Source organism: Coregonus lavaretus, assembly GCF_964263955.1.
Source record: "Coregonus lavaretus genome assembly, contig: HAP1_SCAFFOLD_1450, whole genome shotgun sequence".
In the NCBI taxonomy this organism is placed as follows: Eukaryota; Metazoa; Chordata; class Actinopteri; order Salmoniformes; family Salmonidae; genus Coregonus; species Coregonus lavaretus.
In genome coordinates this window covers 1-22,191 of record NW_028159516.1, presented here as the reverse complement: position 1 = coordinate 22,191, position 22,191 = coordinate 1, and the positions used below count along the sequence as shown (strand labels likewise).

The following is a 22,191-nucleotide window of genomic DNA, read 5'->3' as shown; positions in this document are numbered from 1 at the left end:
TAAATGGGCCGGATGTTGGGTTTCATTCAGGACAAATATGGGTCTTCCGTTGTGAAATAGTGTTTCTGAAACTGAACACGTGCAAAAAAAAAAAAAAAAAAAAAAAAAAAAATGCCACAATTATGCAAGACATTTTCCCTTGGCAGTGTGGCTGTCTACCAGACCCCGAACATCGCGGAAACCCATCTTTGCAAAGTCCTCCTTGTAATAATATTACACATCCCGCTTGTATAGTTGCAAAGTGCGAAAAACTGAATTGGTATAATAAAAACTATAAACAATAACAAAAACTAAAGATAGAACAGAGAATGATATTGGTGTAGGAGCCAAAAAAAAGCATGCCGGCAACCTCCGCATATCTAACAAGTAGATACAACAAGTCACATGATCATTAGTTTTTCTAGTTCTCAGTTTAAAAATGTGTTTTTGAAACTAACGTAAATGAGTCAAGCTAGTAAAGATGCTACCTCTTTCTTGCCTACCTTAGCGCTGGAAGTATTGTACTGTAACATAAAAACCAAAAAAAAGAGAAACAAAAATAGCTAACAACCATCAAATACAATTGTTTTACACCAAAAGCCTCTTGGGACATATTATTTACAAATGAAGCAGTCATGCTCTTGTATGGGGTTTCCTTTAAAAGCTATCATTACACAAATACAACAAGAAGATTTATATTTTTTTCATCATTATTATCATTTCTGCAGGCAACAGTCACAAATAAGAGTTTGAATAGATTCTTTGGAGATGGACAAAAACAAAGATATATGGGAAATAGGAAATGGGATTTATGGGAAACCGGCAGAGCCAGTTTTTGGAATAAAGACACTTCAAGTGTCTCATCCTCGTTCTTCCAAAGAAGGAAAGGTCAAAAGTCACAACGCTTACTGTATATAGTCACTGGATCTCATCGAAGGGAAATAGAAATGTGGTGCAATGACGTCTAAGGGTGGTAAGGTGAAGATCCTGGGGGTAAGAGCTCATGGTTTGGGGTGAAGAGGGAGTCGAGGAGGGGGGTAGAGTTGGCCAGACAGGGGGGTAAGTAAGGGGGGCCAGGGGGTTGAGCTAGTCTACCATGGTGGTGAAGGGCACGTTGTTTTTGTGGAGGTTGGGGTTCTGGGAGTGGCGGTTGCGGCTGCGCACCGAGGAGAACATCATGTTGCAGCCAGCCACTTTGCACTTGTGCATCTCGCGCAGGTGCACAGTCTTGTAGTGTACGCGCAGGGTCCCTTTGTTGCTGTACATTTTGTGGCAGATGCTGCACAGGATCCCACCACTGCCACCCGTGGAAGACAGGAGGGTCGGCGAGGAGGAGGGGTCGGCGCCAGTCAGACCTTCTTCCGATCTTCCTCCGTCTCCTCCCACGCCGGCCTGGTCCCGCCGCCCCCCGGTCCCTACCTGCCCCGGGGTATGCTGGGAGCAGTCCTCCCCGTCACTGACCCCTCCCTCCTCCCCATCCTCCTCCAGGTCGTCCAATAGGATGCCCTCGTCACTGCCCTCGTCCGACTGGCGTGATGAATGGACTGACCCGCTGGACTGAATGCTGGACGCGGTGCTCAGGTCCAGCACCATGTAGTCATCTGGGGGGCCACCGCGGTGGTAGAAGCCGTTGGTATGGGGGTGGTGTAGGTGGTGGTGGTGGTTGTTGTGGGGGTTTAGGGGGTGGTGGTGGGGGTGGGGGTGGGGGTAGTCAGTGCCTGCCGGGGAGCTGGCGTCACGGGTCAGTCCTCCTCCCCCTGCCATGGTGTCCAGGCCCAGGTGGTGCCCAGCGTAGATCTTAGCCAGGAACTCGGCGCGCAGGTCCTTGGCCAATGGCGTGAGATGGGGATCCAGGACAATGTCATCCAGCTCTTTGGTCAGCAGTTTGCGATGCAGGTTGATGTTGGAGCTGTGCCTGGTGGAAAGACATGGATGAAGGGGGAGGTAGAGAGATATCGTTTTCATAAGAAAATAGCAAAACAAGTTGTCATATCAAGCAAAATAGTGTTTCAGCGCTTTAAACGATGACTGGAGTGGTAGCATTCTCAGAAATATATTTTTGCATTACAAAACATGTGTTCTGTCTCGCCCAACACCATGCACCTATGCTTGGAATTCTAATTATTTGAATGATATTGTATGTCACTACATTTTCAATAACCCTCCTCTCTTCCTGTCCTCTTCACTAACCCCTGACCTCACCCAACGCCAGACAAAACAACAAATAAACGATTCACCTTGTTCTAGAACCTCTCCTCACTCTTCCCCTATCAAGAGGAACCTACGTGGAAATGGGTTCCAACGGCCTCCTTTTAAAGTGAGAGAAACTCTACCCAGTTCTTCTCTTAGCGCTCCCCTAACTGGTCTAACATGGCGTGGCGAGAGCATCCCGCCACGGTGTTTACCACTGTCAGCACGTCTAGCACAGCCCCGCTGCAAATCCAATAGACTCTGACTCAATTAAATACTCCACCATATTGAATGTGAGTTTATCAATTGATTCGAGCTGTGGTAATGCGATAATCGAGGGGAACTGGATAGTGTATTAGAGCTCCGACAGCATTATCACACTGGCTCCCTATTGGAAGTGGCTTAATCAGGCCCCACTTTTTAAACATATCATCCCCATGTATCCCCTTCGCTTTAATAAATAAAAATGGCTGCTTTTTCACACTGAGAGAGCAGTAGTATCTCATAACGCATAGCCACTGCCATCGAATTCACAACAAGGAAGTGTAAGCATGAATCTGGTGTCACGCTAAAGCTTGCTAGAGCTAAGGGGTATTGTTTGTGAGGTGTAGCAGTCTGCATTGCAAAGCCTGCCAAAAGATGTGAGGTAAAATGTGTTTGACAGCTCAAATTCAATGCTTCTTCCCTCCAATTCCACAGTTGCCATTTCAGACTGGGAGGGATGCAGGACCCACCACAGCAAACGTCACAATAAAATGCACAAAGAAAAGTGTCAGATAACTGGCGTCAGATATGGTAGTGGTACAGTATAAACATCCCACTGTCCGCAATACAACATGTTAGGGGACTTTTAAAATGAAATCAAACAAAAGTAAGAAATGAATATGGAATATCCAGTAGTGCTTTTAAATGTGAGGGGGGGTTCCATGCAAGGCAAGGGGCACGGTGGTGGGTGTGACAAACTAAAAAAACTCAAAACATACGTCCTTGGCAGGACAGGACGAGGGCAAATGGATTCACAATGTATAGTAGAGCTTACCAGCAGTGCCATGGTTGATGCAGTCAAAAAGGGTCCCTTGCCTTTAATTATTTAGTTCCCTATCCGACATTCTCCTGCAAGAGGGTAAAAATAGTATACATTCATTGGAATGGAGGGGCCCTTTCTTTCTGTGTTACAAGAGGAAGCAAACAGGAGCACCGTCCACTTGAGCATTGTCAGCATCGAGGAGCGGGGAGAATCGATTGGCCGGGGTTGTCACCGCCGCATGTGGGCCTGTGCGCGCAAGCGTGTGTGTGTTCGAGGAGAAGAGTGTGTGTGTTGTGTTGGATCGTATTGTGTGTGTGAGAGTGAGTGAGTGAGTGAGTGAGTGTGTGAAAGTGAGTGAGTGAGTGAGTGAGTGAGTGAGTGAGTGAGTGAGTGAGTGAGTGAGTGAGTGAGTGAGTGAATGAGTGAGTGAGTGAGTGACTGAGTGTGTGTGTGAGAGAGAGAAAAAATATACTACATCCATGTTCTGAGACTTTCATGAAAATTATTAGCTATTTTCTTTGATCCTTTGATAACAGGCTGATACACAGATGGTGTTATCTTATGGACGAAATAGTCATGATTCAATGTCTCTCGTAATGTATCCCCGTGTAGACGGACAAATGTGTGTTTCCACGACCAAGTAAAACACAGAACTGGGACTAGACAGTCAGTAGAATACTTTTTTACACCAATTACATTCAAATTTGGTTTGTTGATTGTTTTTCGTGGGGATGTCAACAGGCTTTGGCATTAGCTGATTGGTCAAGTCTGTGATTGGGCCGTATGCTGTTGATGATGCTCAGGTAGGCGGGTCCTTTGCAAAATGTCTCCACCCCTAAAGCCACACCCCCACACTGCTCACAAGCTCTAGTCTGCCATGGCTCCCTGACTGATGAGGTTAAAACACACATGCTAAGTGCCATGCAGTAGGTACCCTGAATTACTACAGTATTACTAACTACTACTGCATCATCCATATGTCATTACCGTGATGTCAGCATTTATACTAGATCACAATATCTAAAACCACAACTGGATAACTAACACACAATCCATCTACATTGTACAACTATCACTTATATATCCCTTCTGGTTATTATACTGTCATTCACAAAGACCACATACTGACCATGAGAAGAAAAAAAAAGATGTGTTGAGTAATCAAACAATTATTGATTACTGTTTAAAATAAATAAGTCGATTGTTCATCTGCATCTTTGGAACAATCCGAGACTGTGGAATATGGCGTGAAAAATGGCTGCTTGAATACACTTTGTGGAGGAATTCACCTGCACCGGTGATAAATGCATCTCCTCCCTATCTCTAAACATATTCACTAGACGTGTATCAGTCTGGGTAGATTTTCCTAATTTAGAGTCCATACACAGATCCCTTCATTTATCAGATTTAGCCTCTGCCCCATTTCCTTCTCTTCCTCCATCCCTCTTTTCCTCCATCCCTCTCTTCCTCCATCCCTCTCTTCATCCATCCCTCTCTTCCTCCATCCCTCTCTTCCTCCATCCCTCTCTTCCTCCATCCCCCTCTTCCTCCATCCCTCCATCCCCCTCTTCCTCCATCCCCCTCTTCCTCCATCCCTCTCTTCCTCCATCCCTCTCTTCCTCCATCCCCCTCTTCCTCCATCCCACTCTTCCTCCATCCCTCTCTTCCTCCATCCCCCTCTTCCACCAACATTTCACTCTCCTTCTTCCCCCATTCCTCTACCCCCCGAACCCAACTCCTCCCTTCCCTCTCTCTCTCCTCCACCTCTCCCTCCCTGATGACCAGTAATGACCAAATTGACAGTCTCATCTTCGCCCAAAGACGGGGGAGGCCTCTTGAGAGGCCATTTTGTTTGTGCAGAGTAGGAGGAGACAGAGAGAGAGAGGCTATCTAGCTAAAGCGCCTGTCCCAGTCAACGTTAATCATCTTTAGGCTCCCGTCTCTCCTCCAATGGCCCTGTCCTTCCTTCTGTTCCGTGTGTGTGTGTGAGTGAGTGAGTGCACTGTCTAAATGAGTCGTAATGAGCAAAGTGAAGTCATATTAAACTGACGCTGATGGTTCTGTCATCTGGGGTTGCTATGTGATGAGGTTTGGAGTGGAGAGGTGGGAGGATGATCGCGGGTTGGGTAACACATTCATCATTATCAGTCTTTATTCTCCACTAGCTACACTACTACAGCAACACACACTGAAGTTCAGTTCAGACGCAGTTGGAGAAACTTGTTAAAAAGTTGATAAAAGTACTATTCCTCTCAGGGGTTGGTTACACAGACTCCATAGAGACACCATAGAGATTCAGATAGAAGGCTAAGTCACAGATACAGAGATCAAATCAATAAACCCCAAAACTCTGTAATTATATTAGCCTACAATTACTTACAGAATGTGAAAAATGTGTGACGCTTATTGTTACAAACGAAAGCCTTCTGAAAGTGATTCTCTGATTATCTATTTGTCTTTATCCACAAAACCCAAATGTATCAAAGATAAATTAATATAAAAGTCCCCTTTCATAGTGTATGTCATTAACATACTGTTCATCAGTAGATATTTAGTATTTTGAACTTGTGATCTGTGGCTAAATTAAATACATTCTCTCTCTAAATTATCAGGCCTTTGTTTAAGCATGGCAAATAGAGAGACTGCAGCTTTACTGAAGTTCTACGAGAGACTGGGCCCACATGGCTTGAGAGGAGCAGGGGAGAAGGAGGAGAGGAGAGAGAGGGAGAGGGGGAAGAGAGAGAATGGCTCTCAAACGTAATTAACCTTCACTCTCTGCATCCCTCCATCCGTGTGGGGACGAGGGGCCGCCGCACACTAGTGCATCATGGGAAATAAGTGCGGGAAAGCACCTGGTGACAGAGTCCTCCGACGGAGGGATGGAAAAGAGCAGTAAAACAACGATGAGTCTTAAAATAAAGGTGTAGAAGAAGAGAGAAGGAGGCCCTGTCGTTGATTTAGGAAATATGATTAACGAGGCTAATAAGGCAGATGATTGCTGGTCGGCACGCCTTTCAGACGTTAATCACACTACTGCTGCTGCCACCGCTGTGTGTGCTGCCGTTCGCCCTCCACAATAAATATGCAATCATTTACCTCTGAGCTGAGCGCCTGGTGGCCAGGGGGCTGGTGGGAAACACTGTACTGTTACTGTACTGATGTACAACTAGTAGCTAGATGTTCGAGGACACTCTGTACTCTATTAGACGTGTGTGTGTAAAACAGCAGTGTGCGACGTTGTTTATCCTGTTAATTAACATAACCACACCATCGATTTTTATCTTTACATCTGTCACCATGTAGCTGCTAAACGCCTCCCTTCTCTTTTCAAACGGTTGTGACACTATTGTCATTTTCCATAGTTTTTTGTTGTTGTTTTCCTCAAATATTAATATGATACCGTAGATCAAATCTTCTTCTGATCCTCCCCTCTTTAATTCACTCCGACATCGGGGCTTTTGAAGGGAGCGTTCGTTTGATGCGCCTACCTACGTTCCTCTGGGGTGTCACTCCACTGTAGAGAAATAACTGACTAATGGGATATGCTGAGGTACCTGGACAACCTCCTGTTGTTGGTATAGACGTCAACATCTCTCTGTGAGGAGAGAGAGGAGAGGTGGTGGAGGAGAGGAGGAAGCTGGTTATTAGCACTGCATATTACAGGCCTGGTTTAGCATGCATTATCTGGTTGGAAACAAACATCTGGGTGTCCCAACAGATTTAGGCTCAGATACTGTATCTCTGTTGTTAGAGACATTTGACATTCTAAAGCTCAAATACAAGGGGTGAAGAGAAGGCATCCGGTTTGGTTTACTGAGATCAGTATTCTGTGATTTAATTACAAGATTATTATAGATTACTAGATTATATTGCATTAAATGTATTTAATTTATCATAGTTACTTATCAGACTATTAGAAATATTATTTGAATTTTTGCTAAAATATAATAATGATTGGTTTCATAATATCAGAAATAATATGTTATTAGCTGTGGAATTTGTAATGTTGTATTGAATCTTCCAATTGTTTGCGGATAATGTCATTTGAAACTACTCAAACTTTATGTAGCAGCAAACCAATGTCTGAGGCGTTGTGGTTTCGCAATCCTTCCTCCACAATAATATTATCAGAGGGGAAAAGCCTTATGAAAACGACCAAATTATTTTCCCATGTTACAACTCCAATTACACTGCAGCATGCATTATGTAGTTAAGGGATTACCCAGGGACACATCTGATTGGTGTTCGGCCAGAGCCCTGACTATAGCCTCAATAACCCACAATTCCTTTGGCCCCGCGATACCCCTCTGTTGTTACGCTTCTCTCCTTATTCCATAGGAGCGGCAGGCACAGTAATATATCCCATATGCTATCAGGAATTTATCCGCCACACAAAATGTCCATCCCAAATGGCACCCTGTTTCCCATATAGTGCACTACCTTTGACCAGGGTTCTGATCACAAGTAGTGCACTATATAGGGAATAGGGAGCCATTTGGGACACACCCAAAGTATGGAAACAACAGTGTACTTAGGTGTAACTCACCCACATCTTGGTCTAAGCCTCTCTTCCTTCTAAGATTCATATGTTCACAGCAGTGATTGTCCTCTCTCCTGCTACACACCTATCTATTTGTCAAGGCCATATGTTAAAGCGCTTCTGGAATTTATACGCTTGTGTTTCTGGTAATCGAGTCAAACTGTCACACGCACATCACTAGGGCAAGATTCCACAGTCACTGTGACACCGTGTCTGTGAGCGTGGGTTGAGGTTCATGCTTCACTATAAGCCTGTGGAAGACATTTGGGTTAATCTTTGAGCCAAGATGGAAGACGAAACACAGTCTAATTTGACCTCGCTCCCTCACAGTTGCACCTCTCTATACTACAGCACCCACTGCCTCTTGGAAACCAAATCCCTTACTGTGAGTGAGTGAGTGAGTGAGTGAGTGAGTGAGTGAGTGGACCCTAACTAGTGCTGTTTTTCACTGATTTGTTTTTTCCACCACTGTCATCCCCTCCTCGTTTAGTGCCGGAGTTAAGTGTTTTTTTAAAGGCCATTACGGAGTCGCCGCGGCAGATGCTAATACAAGTGAGGAGCGCTAATGTCGGAGAGCGCCCAATAAAAAAGATGAACGGCTAAATTATATCGTTGGGAGACAAGCTGGGGCAGTGGTAGGGAAGGATGAGGGGAGGAGGACGGCTCTGATTCATAGTTCTCCCTTGACTTCCACTAAATAAGGACGTTGGCCGCTGAATTAGCCCTCCTCATTGGTCAGTTTGGCCATGTGTGTCCAGCTCTTGAGCAGGTATTGGTCAGCTTACTCCCCACTCATTCAGAAATCTCTGAAGTGAGTCGTTGGGATGCCTCGATACCATTGGCGTTTCTGTCATGGTAATTCAGTAACTTAACATTTGTTGAGATGTCTGTTCGCTGTGGGGAGGCTGTTATTGGGAACGTATCAAACCATAAGGTCAGGGCTATTTGTTTAATATAATATTTTATTTTGGTGCAATAAAGAGACTAATTAAAAATACTGTGTATATTACAATAAAGTAGTGACTCTCTGTAAGACTATATGCATCTGTAGGAACGCATCAGCTTTAGAGTATGTGTAACTGTGTGTGTGTGTGTGTGTGTGTGTGTGTGTGTGTGTGTGTGTGTGTGTGTGTGTGTGTGTGTGTGTGTGTGTGTGTACGTGCACAAGCATGTGTCTATGTGTGTGTGTGGTTATGCGAGACAGCAGGCCTCTCGTGCCCCGGGCGCTCCCTGTCCCTAAAGCCTCGTCAAAGAGGGTAACGAACAAACGCATTGTCCACGGCTGCGTCAAACACACGCATCAGCATGGCAACGCATCCTTTAATAACACTTCCTGTCATCTTCCTGCTGTCGGTACCAGCTGCGTCAGGTGAGCGGCATGATTTCACCTTCTCTTCTCCTCTGCTAACGCTATTTTACCTGTCTCATCTCCTCCATCCCCCTTTTCCCTCCCTCTCTTTTCCGCTAACACTATAACCCCTCTCCTCTCTTTTTTCATTCTTCTCCACCTACTCCATCCCCTCTTCCCTGAACAAGTCCCAGAGTCACCTGCTCTACTTCCTTGGTGCTAATGAACAAACAGGAACAGAATGAACAGATGCCACTGAAACAAGGAACTTAATAAAGGCCCCGGGTGGAGAGGTGGAGGGGTAGAGAGGTGGAGGTGGGAGAGTGGGTGGAGGATTGCTGTTGAGACAAAACAACTCTGAGAAAAACTATAGGAGAAAAAACTCCTCAGAGAAGCAAATTAGAGGAGGAGGAAGAGGAGGAGGAGGGGGAGGAGGAGGAGGAGGAGGAAGAGGACGATGAGGAAGAAGAGGAGGAGGAGTGGGAGGAGGAGGAGGAAGAGGAGGAGGAGGAGGAAGAGGAGGAGGAGTGGGAGGAGGAGGAGGAGAAAACACACTCGCTCTTTATCTAAATAAAAGTGTCACTTGTCACCACGGTGTGCTGTAACACAATAAAAAAATCTCTCTTTCTCCAGAGAAGCTGGTTGAGTGAGGCTTCCCCTCTTCTAGATCTCTTGAATGTGCCATGTGTCATTATACTGGGAGCAGAGGCACGCTCTGACCGTGTGCGCGCGCGCGTCTGTGTGTGCGTGTGTGTGTGTGTGTGGCTCCGCTAAAGCGATAAAGAGAGCTGCATTTGTTACACTTGAAGTCATGTCTATTTTCGAGGGGCGTTTGGGAGGAGATGAATTTACATTTCCTTTCAAGGGCCCTTTTTACGCCGACACCCCACTGTGAAGAGAGACTGGACCGTTCAGCCAAATGGACATGCTTGTTTACACGGTGGTCGGGGGAATAGACCTGGCAATGTCACACACAAGGCCTTTAAATGTACAAACAGACCGTTCAGACGCTTTAATTCTGTTTTTTTATGATGCTAATTACAATGCTAATGACTCACTATCGATGCCATCATGGGGTCGTTGTTGAGAGTTTTAATGTGTTCCCTAAGTTACCCTAATATCCTGATGCATTTGGTAGGCTATTTTCAAACCACTCTAAGGCCAGTCTAAGTCTAACATCCCCTCATACAAAAAAAGCTTAACAAATGTTAGCATTTCCTTGGAGAGCTAAATGCTAGTTGCTAGCCCAGGGCACTTTGATGTTGTGTAGCCTCAGCATGTGTTGTGTTCTGGCGTCAACCTGCTGCTAGCTTTAGTAGGTGGGTGTATTCTGGGAGTGTGTGTGTGGATAGGGCGGATGTGCTAACAAGCCCAGGTAGGTAAAGCGTGGCTAACCTCACCTCCTGGAGCAGGGCGCTAATACATGCAGTGGCTTGACAGACCGCTGTCTACGTTAATGTATGCTACCTCACCTGTCAGTGACAAGGTGAGTGAGGGGAGGTAAACAAGGGTATATCTCTGAGTGTAAGATTGTGGGGTGTGTGTGTGTGTGTGTGTGTGTGTGTGTGTGTGTGTGTGTGTGTGTGTGTGTGTGTGTGTTCTGGTGATGACACCCTACTTCTCTGAACTTTGACATGACAGTCAACAGATGCCACTATATACCTGTTATATGATGAAGTGTATATCTGCTAATGGTGCGTTTCACTTAACATATGGTAGGTGACGCCTTAATAATTGAACTTCATCTAAGTAAGAAAAAAGTCGACTACACTGCAGTTGAGTAGCTCATCAAGAAAACTCAGCTACTGTCCTAAGCTTCCCCATTACTAATTCCACAATTACTGATATGATGAAATATCAAATAAATGATACATGCACCATACATCCACAACATTGTCAACGTTTCTAATTACATCATGTAATGTCAAAATGAAAGGACAAAACATATGTAATGAACCTACCTGTAATGAATGCCTGAATTGTTAGTATTATATATATATACACAGTATATACAGTAATATATATATATATATATATGTATACACTGTATATAAATATATACACTACCAGTCAAACGTTTGGACACACCAACTCATTCAAGGGTATTTCTTTATTTTTACTATTTTTTACATTGTAGAATAATAGTGAAGACATTGAAACTAGGAAATAACACATATGGAATCATGTAGTAACCAATAAAGTCTTAAACAAATCAAAATACATTTCTATTTGAGATTCTTCAAAGCAGCCACCCTTTGCCTTGATGACAGCTTTGCACACTCTTGGCATTCTCTCAACCAGCTTCATGAGGTAGTCACCTGGAATGCATTTCAATTAACAGGTGTGCCTTCTTAAAAGTTAATTTGTGGAATTTCTTTCCTTCTTAATGCGTTTGAGCCAATCAGTTGTGTTGTGACAAGGTAGGGGTGGTATACAGAAGATAGCCCTATTTGGTAAAAGACCAAGTCCATATTATGTCAAGAACAGCTCAAATAAGCAAATAGAAATGACAGTCCATCATTACTTTAAGACATGAAGGTCAGTTAATACTGAAGATTTCAAGAACTTTGAAAGTTTCTTCAAGTGCAGTCACAAAAACCATCAAGCGCTATGATGAAACTGGCTCTCATGAGGACCACAACAGGAATGGAAGACCCAGAGTTACCTCTGCTGCAGAAGATAAGTTCATTCGAGTTACCAGCCTCAGAAATTGCAGCCCAAATAAATGCTTCACAGAGTTCAAGTCACAGCCATCTCAACATCAACTGTTCAGAGGGGACTGTGTGAATCAGGCCTTCATGGTCGAATTGCTGCAAAGAAACCACTACTAAAGGACACCAATAAGAAGAAGAGACCTGCTTGGGCCAAGAAACACGAGCAATGGACATTAGACCGGTGGAAATGTGTCCTTTAGTCTGGAGTCCAAATTTGTCTTTGTGAGACGCGGTGTGGGTGAACAGATGATCTCCGCATGTGTAGTTCCCACCGTAAAGCATGTAGGAGGAGGTGTTATGGTGTGGGGGTGCTTTGCTGGAGACACTGTCTGTGATTTATTTAGAATTTAAGGCACACTTAACCAGCATGGCTACCACAGCATTCTGCAGTGATACGCCAGTGGGACTATCATTCGTTTTTCAAAAGGACAATGACCCAACACACCTCCAGGCTGTGTAAGGGCTATTTTACCAAGAAGGAGAGTGATGGAGTGATGCATCAGATGACCTGGCCTCCACAATCCCCCGACCTCAACCCTATTGAGATGGTTTGGGATGATTTGGACGGCAGAGTGAAGGAAAAGCAGCCAACAAGTGCTCAGCATATGTGGGAACTCCTTCAAGACTGTTGGAAAAGCATTCCAGGGGAAGCTGGTTGAGAGAATGCCAAGAGTGTGCAAAGCTGTCATCAAGGCAAAGGGTGGCAATTTAAGAATCTCAAATATTAAATATATTTTGATTTGTTTAACACTTTTTTGGTTACTACATGATTCCATGTGTGTTATTTCATAGTTTTGATGTCTTCACTATTATTCTACAATGTAAAAAATAGTAAAAATAAAGAAAAACCCTTGAATGAGTAGGTGTGTCCAAACTTTTGACTGGTACTGTATATATTTACAGTATATAAATATATATATATATTTTTTTTTTTGTTGTATTGTTTGTATATCGTTGTATCTCAAATTCTTGTTTTGTTACTTGTCGTGTTTTTTGTGGACCCCAGGAAGAATAGCTGCTGCCTCTGCAAAAGCTAATGGGTATCCAAATAAACAAATTAATTAATAACACCAGTTGTATCATAATATTCATTCATACTCTACTGATATTTAAATAATTAGTCCGAAAAATTGAGGCAGTCAAATTAAGAACCAATTGTAAGCCAAGAAAAAAGACACCTTGTTAGTGTGTATATATGTGTGTGTGTGTGTTGTACGACACTCACCTGTCTCTGCTCCGTCGGGAGGGGAAGGCGGCGTTGCAGCCGGTCACGGTGCACACGTGCATCTCTTTGAGGTGCACGTTCTTGTAGTGCAGCTTGACGCTGTAGGAGCTCTTGAAGCTCTTCTTGCACACGTAGCAGATCTTGGGGTCGTTGGAGTTGGGGCTGGTGCACAGGTCTCCCTCGGGGGAGTGCGAGGAGGGGAACTTGGGTGGGCTGGCGCCGTAGTTCATGGAGGAGATGAAGCTCTCGTGCAGGGCGGCCATGCTGGCTGCGGCGGCTGCGGCAGCCACCATACCCCCGTTGTAGAGGCCGTACTGGCTCATGCAGAACATGTCGTAGGTGGGGTCGTTGAGCTCCTCCTTGATCTTGATGGCGGGCTGGTGGGGCGTGGGCGAGGAGCGGCTCTTGGAGTCTTCCATCTCCTTCCTCAGCTGCGCCTCCTCGTCTCTGGCCTCTTGGTCCTCCTGGTCCTTGTCTAGGCTGTTGCCTCCTCCCACTCTGGAGCTCCTGGAGGAGTTGAGCCTCAGCCTCTGGTGCTGCTCCTCCACCTCCATCATCTCCTCGCGGTAGAATATCTTGGAGTCCGACGTCTCCGAATCGTTCTCAAAGTCTCTCTCGTGGTCCTGGTCCTCGGAGGTGAAGCTGTCCATGCAGCGGAGCTCACCACCTAGGCCTCCTCTCTCACCCCTGCCGCCCTCTCCTCCGAGCCCCCCTCCCCGGCAGTCATCCTGGTTGTGCCTCATCAGGTGTCCCCTCATCAGGCCTGGGCTCATCTCGTCCTGGGACGGGGACTGGTGCCCGCTGCCGCCGCTGTGGTGGCCATTGTTGTTCCCTCCGCTGCTGTTGTTGTTGTTGTTGTTGTTGTTGCAGTTTCCGTTGATATTGTTGTGGTGGAGGTGGGAGGAGGGGTGGTGGTGGTGGTGATGGTGGTGGCTGTCGTCATCATCGTCGTCTTTGTCCTCATCGTACTCGTCCGCCACGTCAATCACCTCCTTCTCGATCTTCACCGGCATGCTGGACTTACGGGGCTTCTTCTTGGGGGTGGGGTCCGTGTTGGTGGCAGCAGTTGGATCCTGTTGGGGGATACTTGGGGTGGGCAGCCTGTGGTGGGACATTGGCCCACCTTCGGAAGACATATTGTGGGCATTGTGGGAGGCTGCGGCCGCAGCCAGGAGCTGATGCTGCTGGTCCATCAGAGAGGTGCTGTTGGTGGTGGAGGGCAGGATGGGGCTGGTGGGCAGCGACACTGGAGAACTGACCAGGTGTTGTGGGGACAGCAGCGTGCGGTAGAAAGGGGGCACCGGCTGGACGGGCTGCACCGACTTCAGGGAGGGGAAGACCAGCGGGCTCTGCAGGGGCGACTGGAGCATGGGGTCCAGGGGTGGGGTGGCGAAGCCCAGAGACGGCCGTCCGGGGCTGGTGAGGGTGAAGCCGCTCTTGGTGCTGGAGATGACGGGCGTGCCGGGGCCCGACCCACGGATGAGGTCCTTGTCGCGGTTGTTCCTCAGCATGGGCATGTGCAGGCGTGGGTTGGGGTTGGCACTGTGGCGGTTGCGGCTGCGCAGCGAGCTGAACACCATGTTGCAGCCCTCGATGGTGCATCGGTGCTTGATCTTGAGGTGCACGGCGTTGTAGTGGATCTTCAGCGTACCTTTGTCGTAGAAGGTCTTGCCGCACGAGTTGCAGCACACGCGGCCCTTGCGCGAGGTGGCACCCATGCGGCGCATGCGGTGCATCTTGGAGGAGAAGGAAGAGTGGGTGATGCTCTTGGACTGCTCGCTCTTCACAAAGTGGTGGTGGGCCTGGTGGTCGTTGAGGGAGTTGGACCTAGGGCGTGGGGTCCCGGGTTGCCCCTGGCCTTGCTGCTGCTGGCCTTGATGTTGTTGCTCCGTCTGCTGCTGGGACGGCTGGCTGGAAGGAGTGGGTGAGATGGGTGATGCCCGGTTGTTGGGCTCCTGTTTGGGCTCGATGGCGTTGTTCATGACCCCCAGGGCTCCGACGCGGCTGGGGCTCTGACCGCTGCTGCGGAAAGGGCTGAGTGATACCTCGGACTCGCTGGTCTCCACTGGCTCAGTATGGTTGGGCAGGCTGCCCTCACGGTCCAGGTCGCGGAGGCCACGGAGGCCCGATTGCTCCAGCGCCAGGCCGTTGGGGGGCAGGCCCAGCATGGGGGCCGACACAGGGTTGATGTACTGGAACGGCAGCAGGAAGGCCAGGCTGTTGGGGATGTTCTCAAAGTGGTGGATGCTGGACGGGCTGCTGGTCTCCATGTGGTTGAGGAGGCCTGGGCTTCGGCCACGTCCCCCGCTGTTGCTCTCGATGAACGTCCGGATGCCCGAGTCGGTCTTGGAGGAGGGCACGGTGACCGCCTGACCCTCCTTCTCCTGGATGGCCATCAGCTCCACGATGGACTTGGTCTCTCCGAAACGAAGGAACTGCTGCAGGGTGATGATCTCCTCTTCCCGAGACATAATGGACCAGCGGTCCAGCACCTTGCCCGCAGCATCCTAGAGGCCAGATGGAAAGACGAGAGAGAATAGACAAAAAATACACAAAAGTTATTGATTGTGCATAATCACTGTGGTCGGTCTGAGGTCGAGAGGGAGCGGGGAGGAAGGGGTTTTGTTATCGGCTCATGAAATTCAGAGGCCCCTGAAGCGACAAGTAAAGATTGATAATAGAGCTCTGATAATAACACTCCTCCTCTACCCTGTCCCTCTTTCCCTTCCTCCTTTCTCTCCTTCCTTCTTTACCTTTCATCAGCTATGCAAACACAGTCATTAGGCACACATCGAGAGGAACAGGCAGAGTTTAATAAAGTCTAAAAGCAAACAAATGGAGCCGCTGGGGCTGGTGGGGCTGGTGGGTTATTAGCGGGTACCTGTGAATTCTAACAATTTCTGGGGACATTGATCTATTCGCTGTGAGACTGTTTAACAAAAACAGCCAGTGAATGATGTGAACTCTCGCTGAGAGTCCCTCAGAACAGCGCACGACATGCAGCTCCGCTATGTTTGCTGCCGTGGTGACAGCCGGGGAGAGAAAAGGCTGCTAAAAGAAAGAATGGATTAATTAGCGAGCGCCACTAATCGCACCTTGCTACTTGGCAGCCATTTTTCTTAGTTTACTCTGTCATCTCTAAGGGAATCTAATGCACAAAGAAGAACGGGGTTAGGAATATCAGTCTATGGGGGGGGTTAAGTCATCTTGGACATTAAAATAAGAACACCCATGTTTATTTAACTGTGTCTTTGAAGGCCGGCTTGGAGGTGACACCGATCTGGCATCAAGTTCATTAAGAACAGACCTGGGGTCAGTCTTTACTGTGGTTTATGTTAATGAGGTTTACGGGATGCATATCTTCCATCAGATTCAATACTAATGAAGCAGGCATACTTTATTATTGCGACGGTGTCAAGTGGAAAACGCATGTGCTTGCATTTACACTGTCTATGGAGAGAAGGCGGGAAGGATGAAGGGAGGAAGAGGGAGAGAGAGGTGAGAGAGAGAGAGGGAGAGAGAGAGAGAGAGAGAGAGAGAGAGAGAGAGAGAGAGAGAGAGAGAGAGAGAGAAAGAGAGAGGTGAGAGAGAGGTGAGAGAGGTGAGAGAGAGAGAGAGAGAGAGAGAGAGAGAGAGAGAGAGAGAGAGAGAGATAGAGAGAGGTGAGTGAGACAGAGAGTGGAGGGAGGGGGAAATGTAAGGAAGTAAATGTTGACAGTCCATATTTTACATCGGCCTTGGTGTTTCCCAACCCTGTGCTTGTGGAGCCCGGTGGAAGCGTGGGAAACAAAGTTTCCATCCTGGGAGAACAGAATGGCTCCGATGGGAGAGCTCTAAGCATTATTCCAAGAGGAGCACTTTCCTTTGGAGATGGTGCTATTAACCACTGAAAAATAAAACGCCTCGAGTTTTGAACAAACATGCGCTTCAATTGCCAAACGTCGAGACATGGCAAGGGATTCTGGGAAAAGAATCTTGGCAAGACCTGAACCTGAACTGAAGGGGTTTGCGGTCGGGCTCAGAGCTTTGATATACAGAATACTGACCCAGTTCTGTTGTCTCCCACTCTGAACCCACTGGTGCTCTGACTGTGGAAGCCAGCAAATCACTAACAGAGATTATGACACATCCTATCAACTAAACAACTTATTCGATTGACAGACTTTAACAGGTGTTAGTATGAGGTTCAACATTAGTGCTAATAAATTATCTAGACATTTTATTCAAACTTAAGTCCCACATTGCTTGTTCACACGGGAAAAAAGCAGGGCTGTACACTACAGAGGTGCTACTTTGTGAATGGTGTGTGTGTGTGTGTGTGCATATATGTATACATTAGTGTGTGTGTGTGTGTATATTATATGAGTGACAGGGATGAACACTACAGTTTACTCTGCATGGTCCTGTGGGACCTCTGTGGCCCAGACAAGTGTGACATCAAGGGAGTGACGTAGAGCAACTACAACAATTAGAGGCAACGCTAGGGTACTGTTCCCCGCTCCTTTACTCTCCTGCCTTGCAGAATCTATAAAAGATACAACACTGCAGTCTAAAAGGGTGTAAAAAATAACATCACAAAGCACAAAGAGCCTTAAAGGGAAAAACACAAGATAAATGTTTAACAAGATAGGGTAGATAGAGAGTGGTTGCACATCATGCCCTTAGAAATACAAGCCAAATGAATCCTTGGGAGATGGAACATCAATAGTAACTGGGGGTATTTGTTGTTAAATATACATTAAAAAAAACATTTGACACTTTCATTCTGTGTGTGTGAGTTTTTCGCCTGGAGGTATGACTTTAAATTCTAGCCTGTGCACTATTATTTCATAGCTGCACGGCCGTTGGGGTATTTGGATTTCCATCGGATTTCATTTAAAAAAGTAAAATTTGAAAGTGAATAATTAGGTAGAAATTGCTCAGAAATAGTCACTCTGAAATGTCCAACGGGAGTCGTAGAATAATGGTTACATACGTTAATATACTAACAAATACACACGCAGGCACGTACGCACAAGGGACATAGAACACAAACTCGCCAAATGATTGGTGCAGAATGGAATAGCTTTGACACATTCCAATATGCGTAGTAGTATTTTGGTACAACGTGACACTAATGAAATACAATACAGCAAATTATGTCAGAGGTAGGTTATTGATTAGAAAATGCCCAATAAAAGGGCCTACACTGCGCAGATTAATCAAAAATACATTTTCCTCACTCAATAAAATAGACTACCACCCCTGAGGAGAGAGTCAGCCATCGCTGTTTCAACGGTTCAAAGGTCACGCCACCACTTGGCGGTCCTAGTCCCCTTAAAACCCACCACATGCAATTGATCCTTCTGCTTTTCAGAACACTGTCCGGACCCAGCCAAGTACGGCTTATGTTCTTATCATATTCTACCCTTCCATCCTTTCATCCCTGCTTGTTGTTAAATTAAACAAAACCCTGAACACAATGACGAGGGCCGTAATGGAAGTAGCGGTCAGAGAGAGAGGGAGAGAGCACAGGGGCAGCCAGCTGTCACGATACAGGTCAGTGCTACGGCTATGGGGAGAGAGAGGGCCCGTACTGCAGTGGGGGCTAGGAAAACACACGGCCCAGCCTCCGTCCACTGTTCTGCTCCGCTCCAGATACTCCTGGAGTACAGTCAACAGGGGCTTAGGCCACGGAGGGGGAGGGGGAGGGGGAGAGAGAGAGAGAGAGAGAGAGCGCGAGGGGATGGAAACACAGACAGGGAGAGAGAGAGATGGAGAGAGAGAGTGAGGGAGAAACTAAAGCTTGCATTTACTGAACCCCACACCAACCGGACTGAGTGAACAATATGAGGGGACAAGCTTGACTATAGTTCCTGGTCCAGGGGGAAACCTCATGTGCTCTTTATTTCAGTTCAGGAACTTCTCATTATTATTCGGCCATTTTATAACCCCTCTCTGTGTATGCTGTGTAATAGTATATTTTGCAATAACGTGTTTTATGGGAACACTATCAAAGTACAGACCACAAGATCTGGGCAACAAAAAAGACTAAATAAATAGTAACAGATAATAAAACATAACATATTTGACAATGAACAAGAACACGTTTCATTGCATATTTCAGTTTAGCAGAAAAGTCAAAGCAATGCTATTTGATGGTATCATGACTGGGCTACATTTCTTTTATATACAAAAACAACTCTTTAGCACTTTTATGTAAATAGACTTAAACTACGAGTCTCGATCCACGTTCAAACACAAAGATATGCAATGATAACCCCACTTGTGAATCAAACGGCGCTTGTTAATTGAATGCTAAAGTCCTGGCTTGATGAGAAAAAAACATCTAACACCACAATAGCTAGTGTGTGTGTGTATATATACACTGTGTACATATCATATCTCAGAGCCTGGGTGATAGAAATTCCGAGACAGCTCATGTACATATTTGCACACAAACACAAAGTCCCTGTAGTGTTAACCACCTCTTGCAGCCCACTCTGCATTAGCGCATTAGCCTAGTGACGCCACCGCAGCATGAGTAACAAATGTGCCATTAGAAGCACTTTTTACAAGGAGGCACTCATCTCCCAATTAGCCTAATGTTGGCCCTCTCGTTCCCATGTATTTTCCAGCCCTGCCCCCTCCACCCCTCCATCCGTCCCCCCGTAATACCTCATTAATCCCTTCCCCTCCCCCTCGCCCCTTTCCACCTCCCTCCAGGGGTATGACAGATCACCCTGTCACTACACATCCCAGAGTCCTTTAAACAATGCGGCTAAACCTCCGTTTGTAAGGTTAATGACAATGAAACAATAATTACAGCAGAGCAGCAGCGGTAGGCAGGTAGGATACACACTTAATCTAGTGGACGGCCCCTCTACCCCCTCTACGTTATTAGTTTATCCACTGTGTCCGTGTCACTCGGAATTAATCCGCCCGACGACGGCTGTGTTTATTTATCTTGCAAACGGTTCGCTTGCTAGCGGCGTTCCCCGGTAATGTTTGCTAGTAGCGGAGGTGGCGGGGGTTGTCGGGGGCGCCTGGCCCGGCAACCCGCCTGGTTAAATTATGGCTGACAGGAGAGATGAACAAATTATGGCATTGTTATGGGGCCGGGGCAACGCTGTCAGATTAAAACAAAACAGGCAATTATACAATTAGCTGCAGCGCTAGTATTAACAGCCCGCGCTGAGAGAGAAAGAGAGAGCTAGAGAGAGAGAAAGGGAGAGGCTGGGAGGATTTGCATAGAGGACTAGGAGGGAAGAACATACACATACTTTTCACTAATCATCACCTATCATATACAATGACCCAGTCTATTTGGCAGAGAACCGAGAGAGATCCCGCCCTCCTCACGCAAAGCAAACAAGGCTAATATCAACCATTAATATCCTATGGGCTGTTAGCTGTACAGTCGACAGTCGTGTTCTGGGTGTGTGGAATAGGGGATCTGTGACCCGGATAGACCTAAAGATGTCATAATGGGTGTTATCATTCTTTCTAGGCTTTATCATAATGCCATTCAATAGACACATACATTATATACAGTATGTGCATCTTGGCCCTAATAGATTTAGGCTACAATGTGTAGGCTGGCTACGGTTGAGGCAGATTCACCAAGGGCAGAGCGATGCAACCAGCCAACCACATGTATGTATCACTGTATCGCGGCGAAGGAGACTACTGGCTGGCCGTGGCGTTGGAGTTGAACCCTGGGAACCACATTGATCCACCAATCGGCTTGCAGCACCGCGTTGCCCCAGAAGACACCAGGGAATCCCCTATTGATCCCCCTCGGCTGCTCTCACATCCCCAACCCTATCCCGTGCTCGCCACTACAAGGGAGGTTATGCACGAGTTGTGATCTGAGAATGTCTTGAACCTTGTGGCTTCCCTCCTCCATATTCTGTTTCTCTCCCTCCTTTTCTCTCATTCTTTTTCTATTTTTTATCGCTCCATGAATAATGTATTTGGGTAGTGGTGGTGGCGAGAGGGGTGCCATGGGGGATGGGGTTCACAAACGCTCAGTGCCTGGAGCCATCCCATCAGAGGGTTTGGGCTCTACCCCTGCTCCGCTCCCATTGGCTCTCTGGTGGCAAGGTCGGAGGTCATTGGTTGAACAACCAGCACCACTTCCTGCATGGTGATGATGGGTCACAGGGGAGTGGGTCGACCCAGACGTGGAAGGAGGACATTTGTAAGGAACCGGCACTTTGTGATCACGCTTAGCTAACACCATGTTCTCATTTAAACTGAATGTTTCGTATGTGAGAGAACACACTTTAAAGATAGTGAACGCTTTAGATTATTTTCCTCATGTCCTACATAATTATATTTGATTGGTAAAAGGATAGTTCTACATTTTCACTTCTGATTCAAATGATACATAACACCATTATCTACTACCGCTACTGTATTACAAAACTCAAAGGAAAAAAGCAACTGACACTGTCTTAGAGGAAACAGTCAGAAACAGTCAGTCTCTGTATGTCAGATAGCGGAGATAGCAAGAGGACTCTCTCGTTTCAAGAGGGAGATTGAAGAAGATCAACTACAGAGAGAGAGGGAGGGGGAGAGAGAGAGAGAGGGGGGAGAGAGGGGGGGAGAGAGAGAGAGGCAGGGGAGAGAGTGGGGAGAGAGCGCGAGAGAGAGAGAAAGAGAGCGAGAGAGAGAGAGGGGGAGGGGGGGAATGAGAGAGAGAGACAGAAAGAGAGAGAGAGGGGGGAGAGGGGGAATGAGAGAGAGACAGAGAGAGAGAGAGATAGATAAATAGATAAAGGAAAAGAAGAGTGGACTCATGGTGACCCCCTGAGGGGAGAGGGATCCACACAGCCCAGGCCTGGAGAATCATCCTGTTTTCCATATAACATCCCAGCCGCCCCTTAAAAAGACACCCTGACGTCTAAACCAGGTGGGATTCAATAAAAGTCTACACATGGCCCTTCTGCTGCGGCACATTCATAATTCTTATTAGAAGTTGGGAGGGGAAGGCAGATCAGATATGGAATCCGGGTTGATGCCTTTTCCGTTATTCAATTAAACCCAGGCATTGTAGTGTGTGCACCCGCATGGTCAATATGATGCTGATCAGTGCCAGAGACTCCTTCAGAGCTGGAATGACTGGGGTCTGCTCTCTCTGCAGTGTGAGTGAATGTGACGAGGTTTAAGGACTGCTTTTTCACT

At 46.7% G+C, this 22,191-nt stretch overlaps 1 protein-coding gene across 1 annotated transcript; it reads right to left on the bottom strand.

Annotated features, from left to right (window-relative positions):
* Positions 1–1,065: 1,065 nt before the first annotated feature.
* Positions 1,066–15,530, bottom strand: LOC311122776 (zinc finger protein basonuclin-2-like; the record flags this gene model as incomplete). The annotated part of the gene is made up of 2 exons (XM_084197096.1): positions 1,066–1,894; positions 13,024–15,530. Coding segments are annotated over 2 exons (3,336 nt in total), but the record flags the coding sequence as incomplete, so codon positions are not given.
* Positions 15,531–22,191: the final 6,661 nt, after the last annotated feature.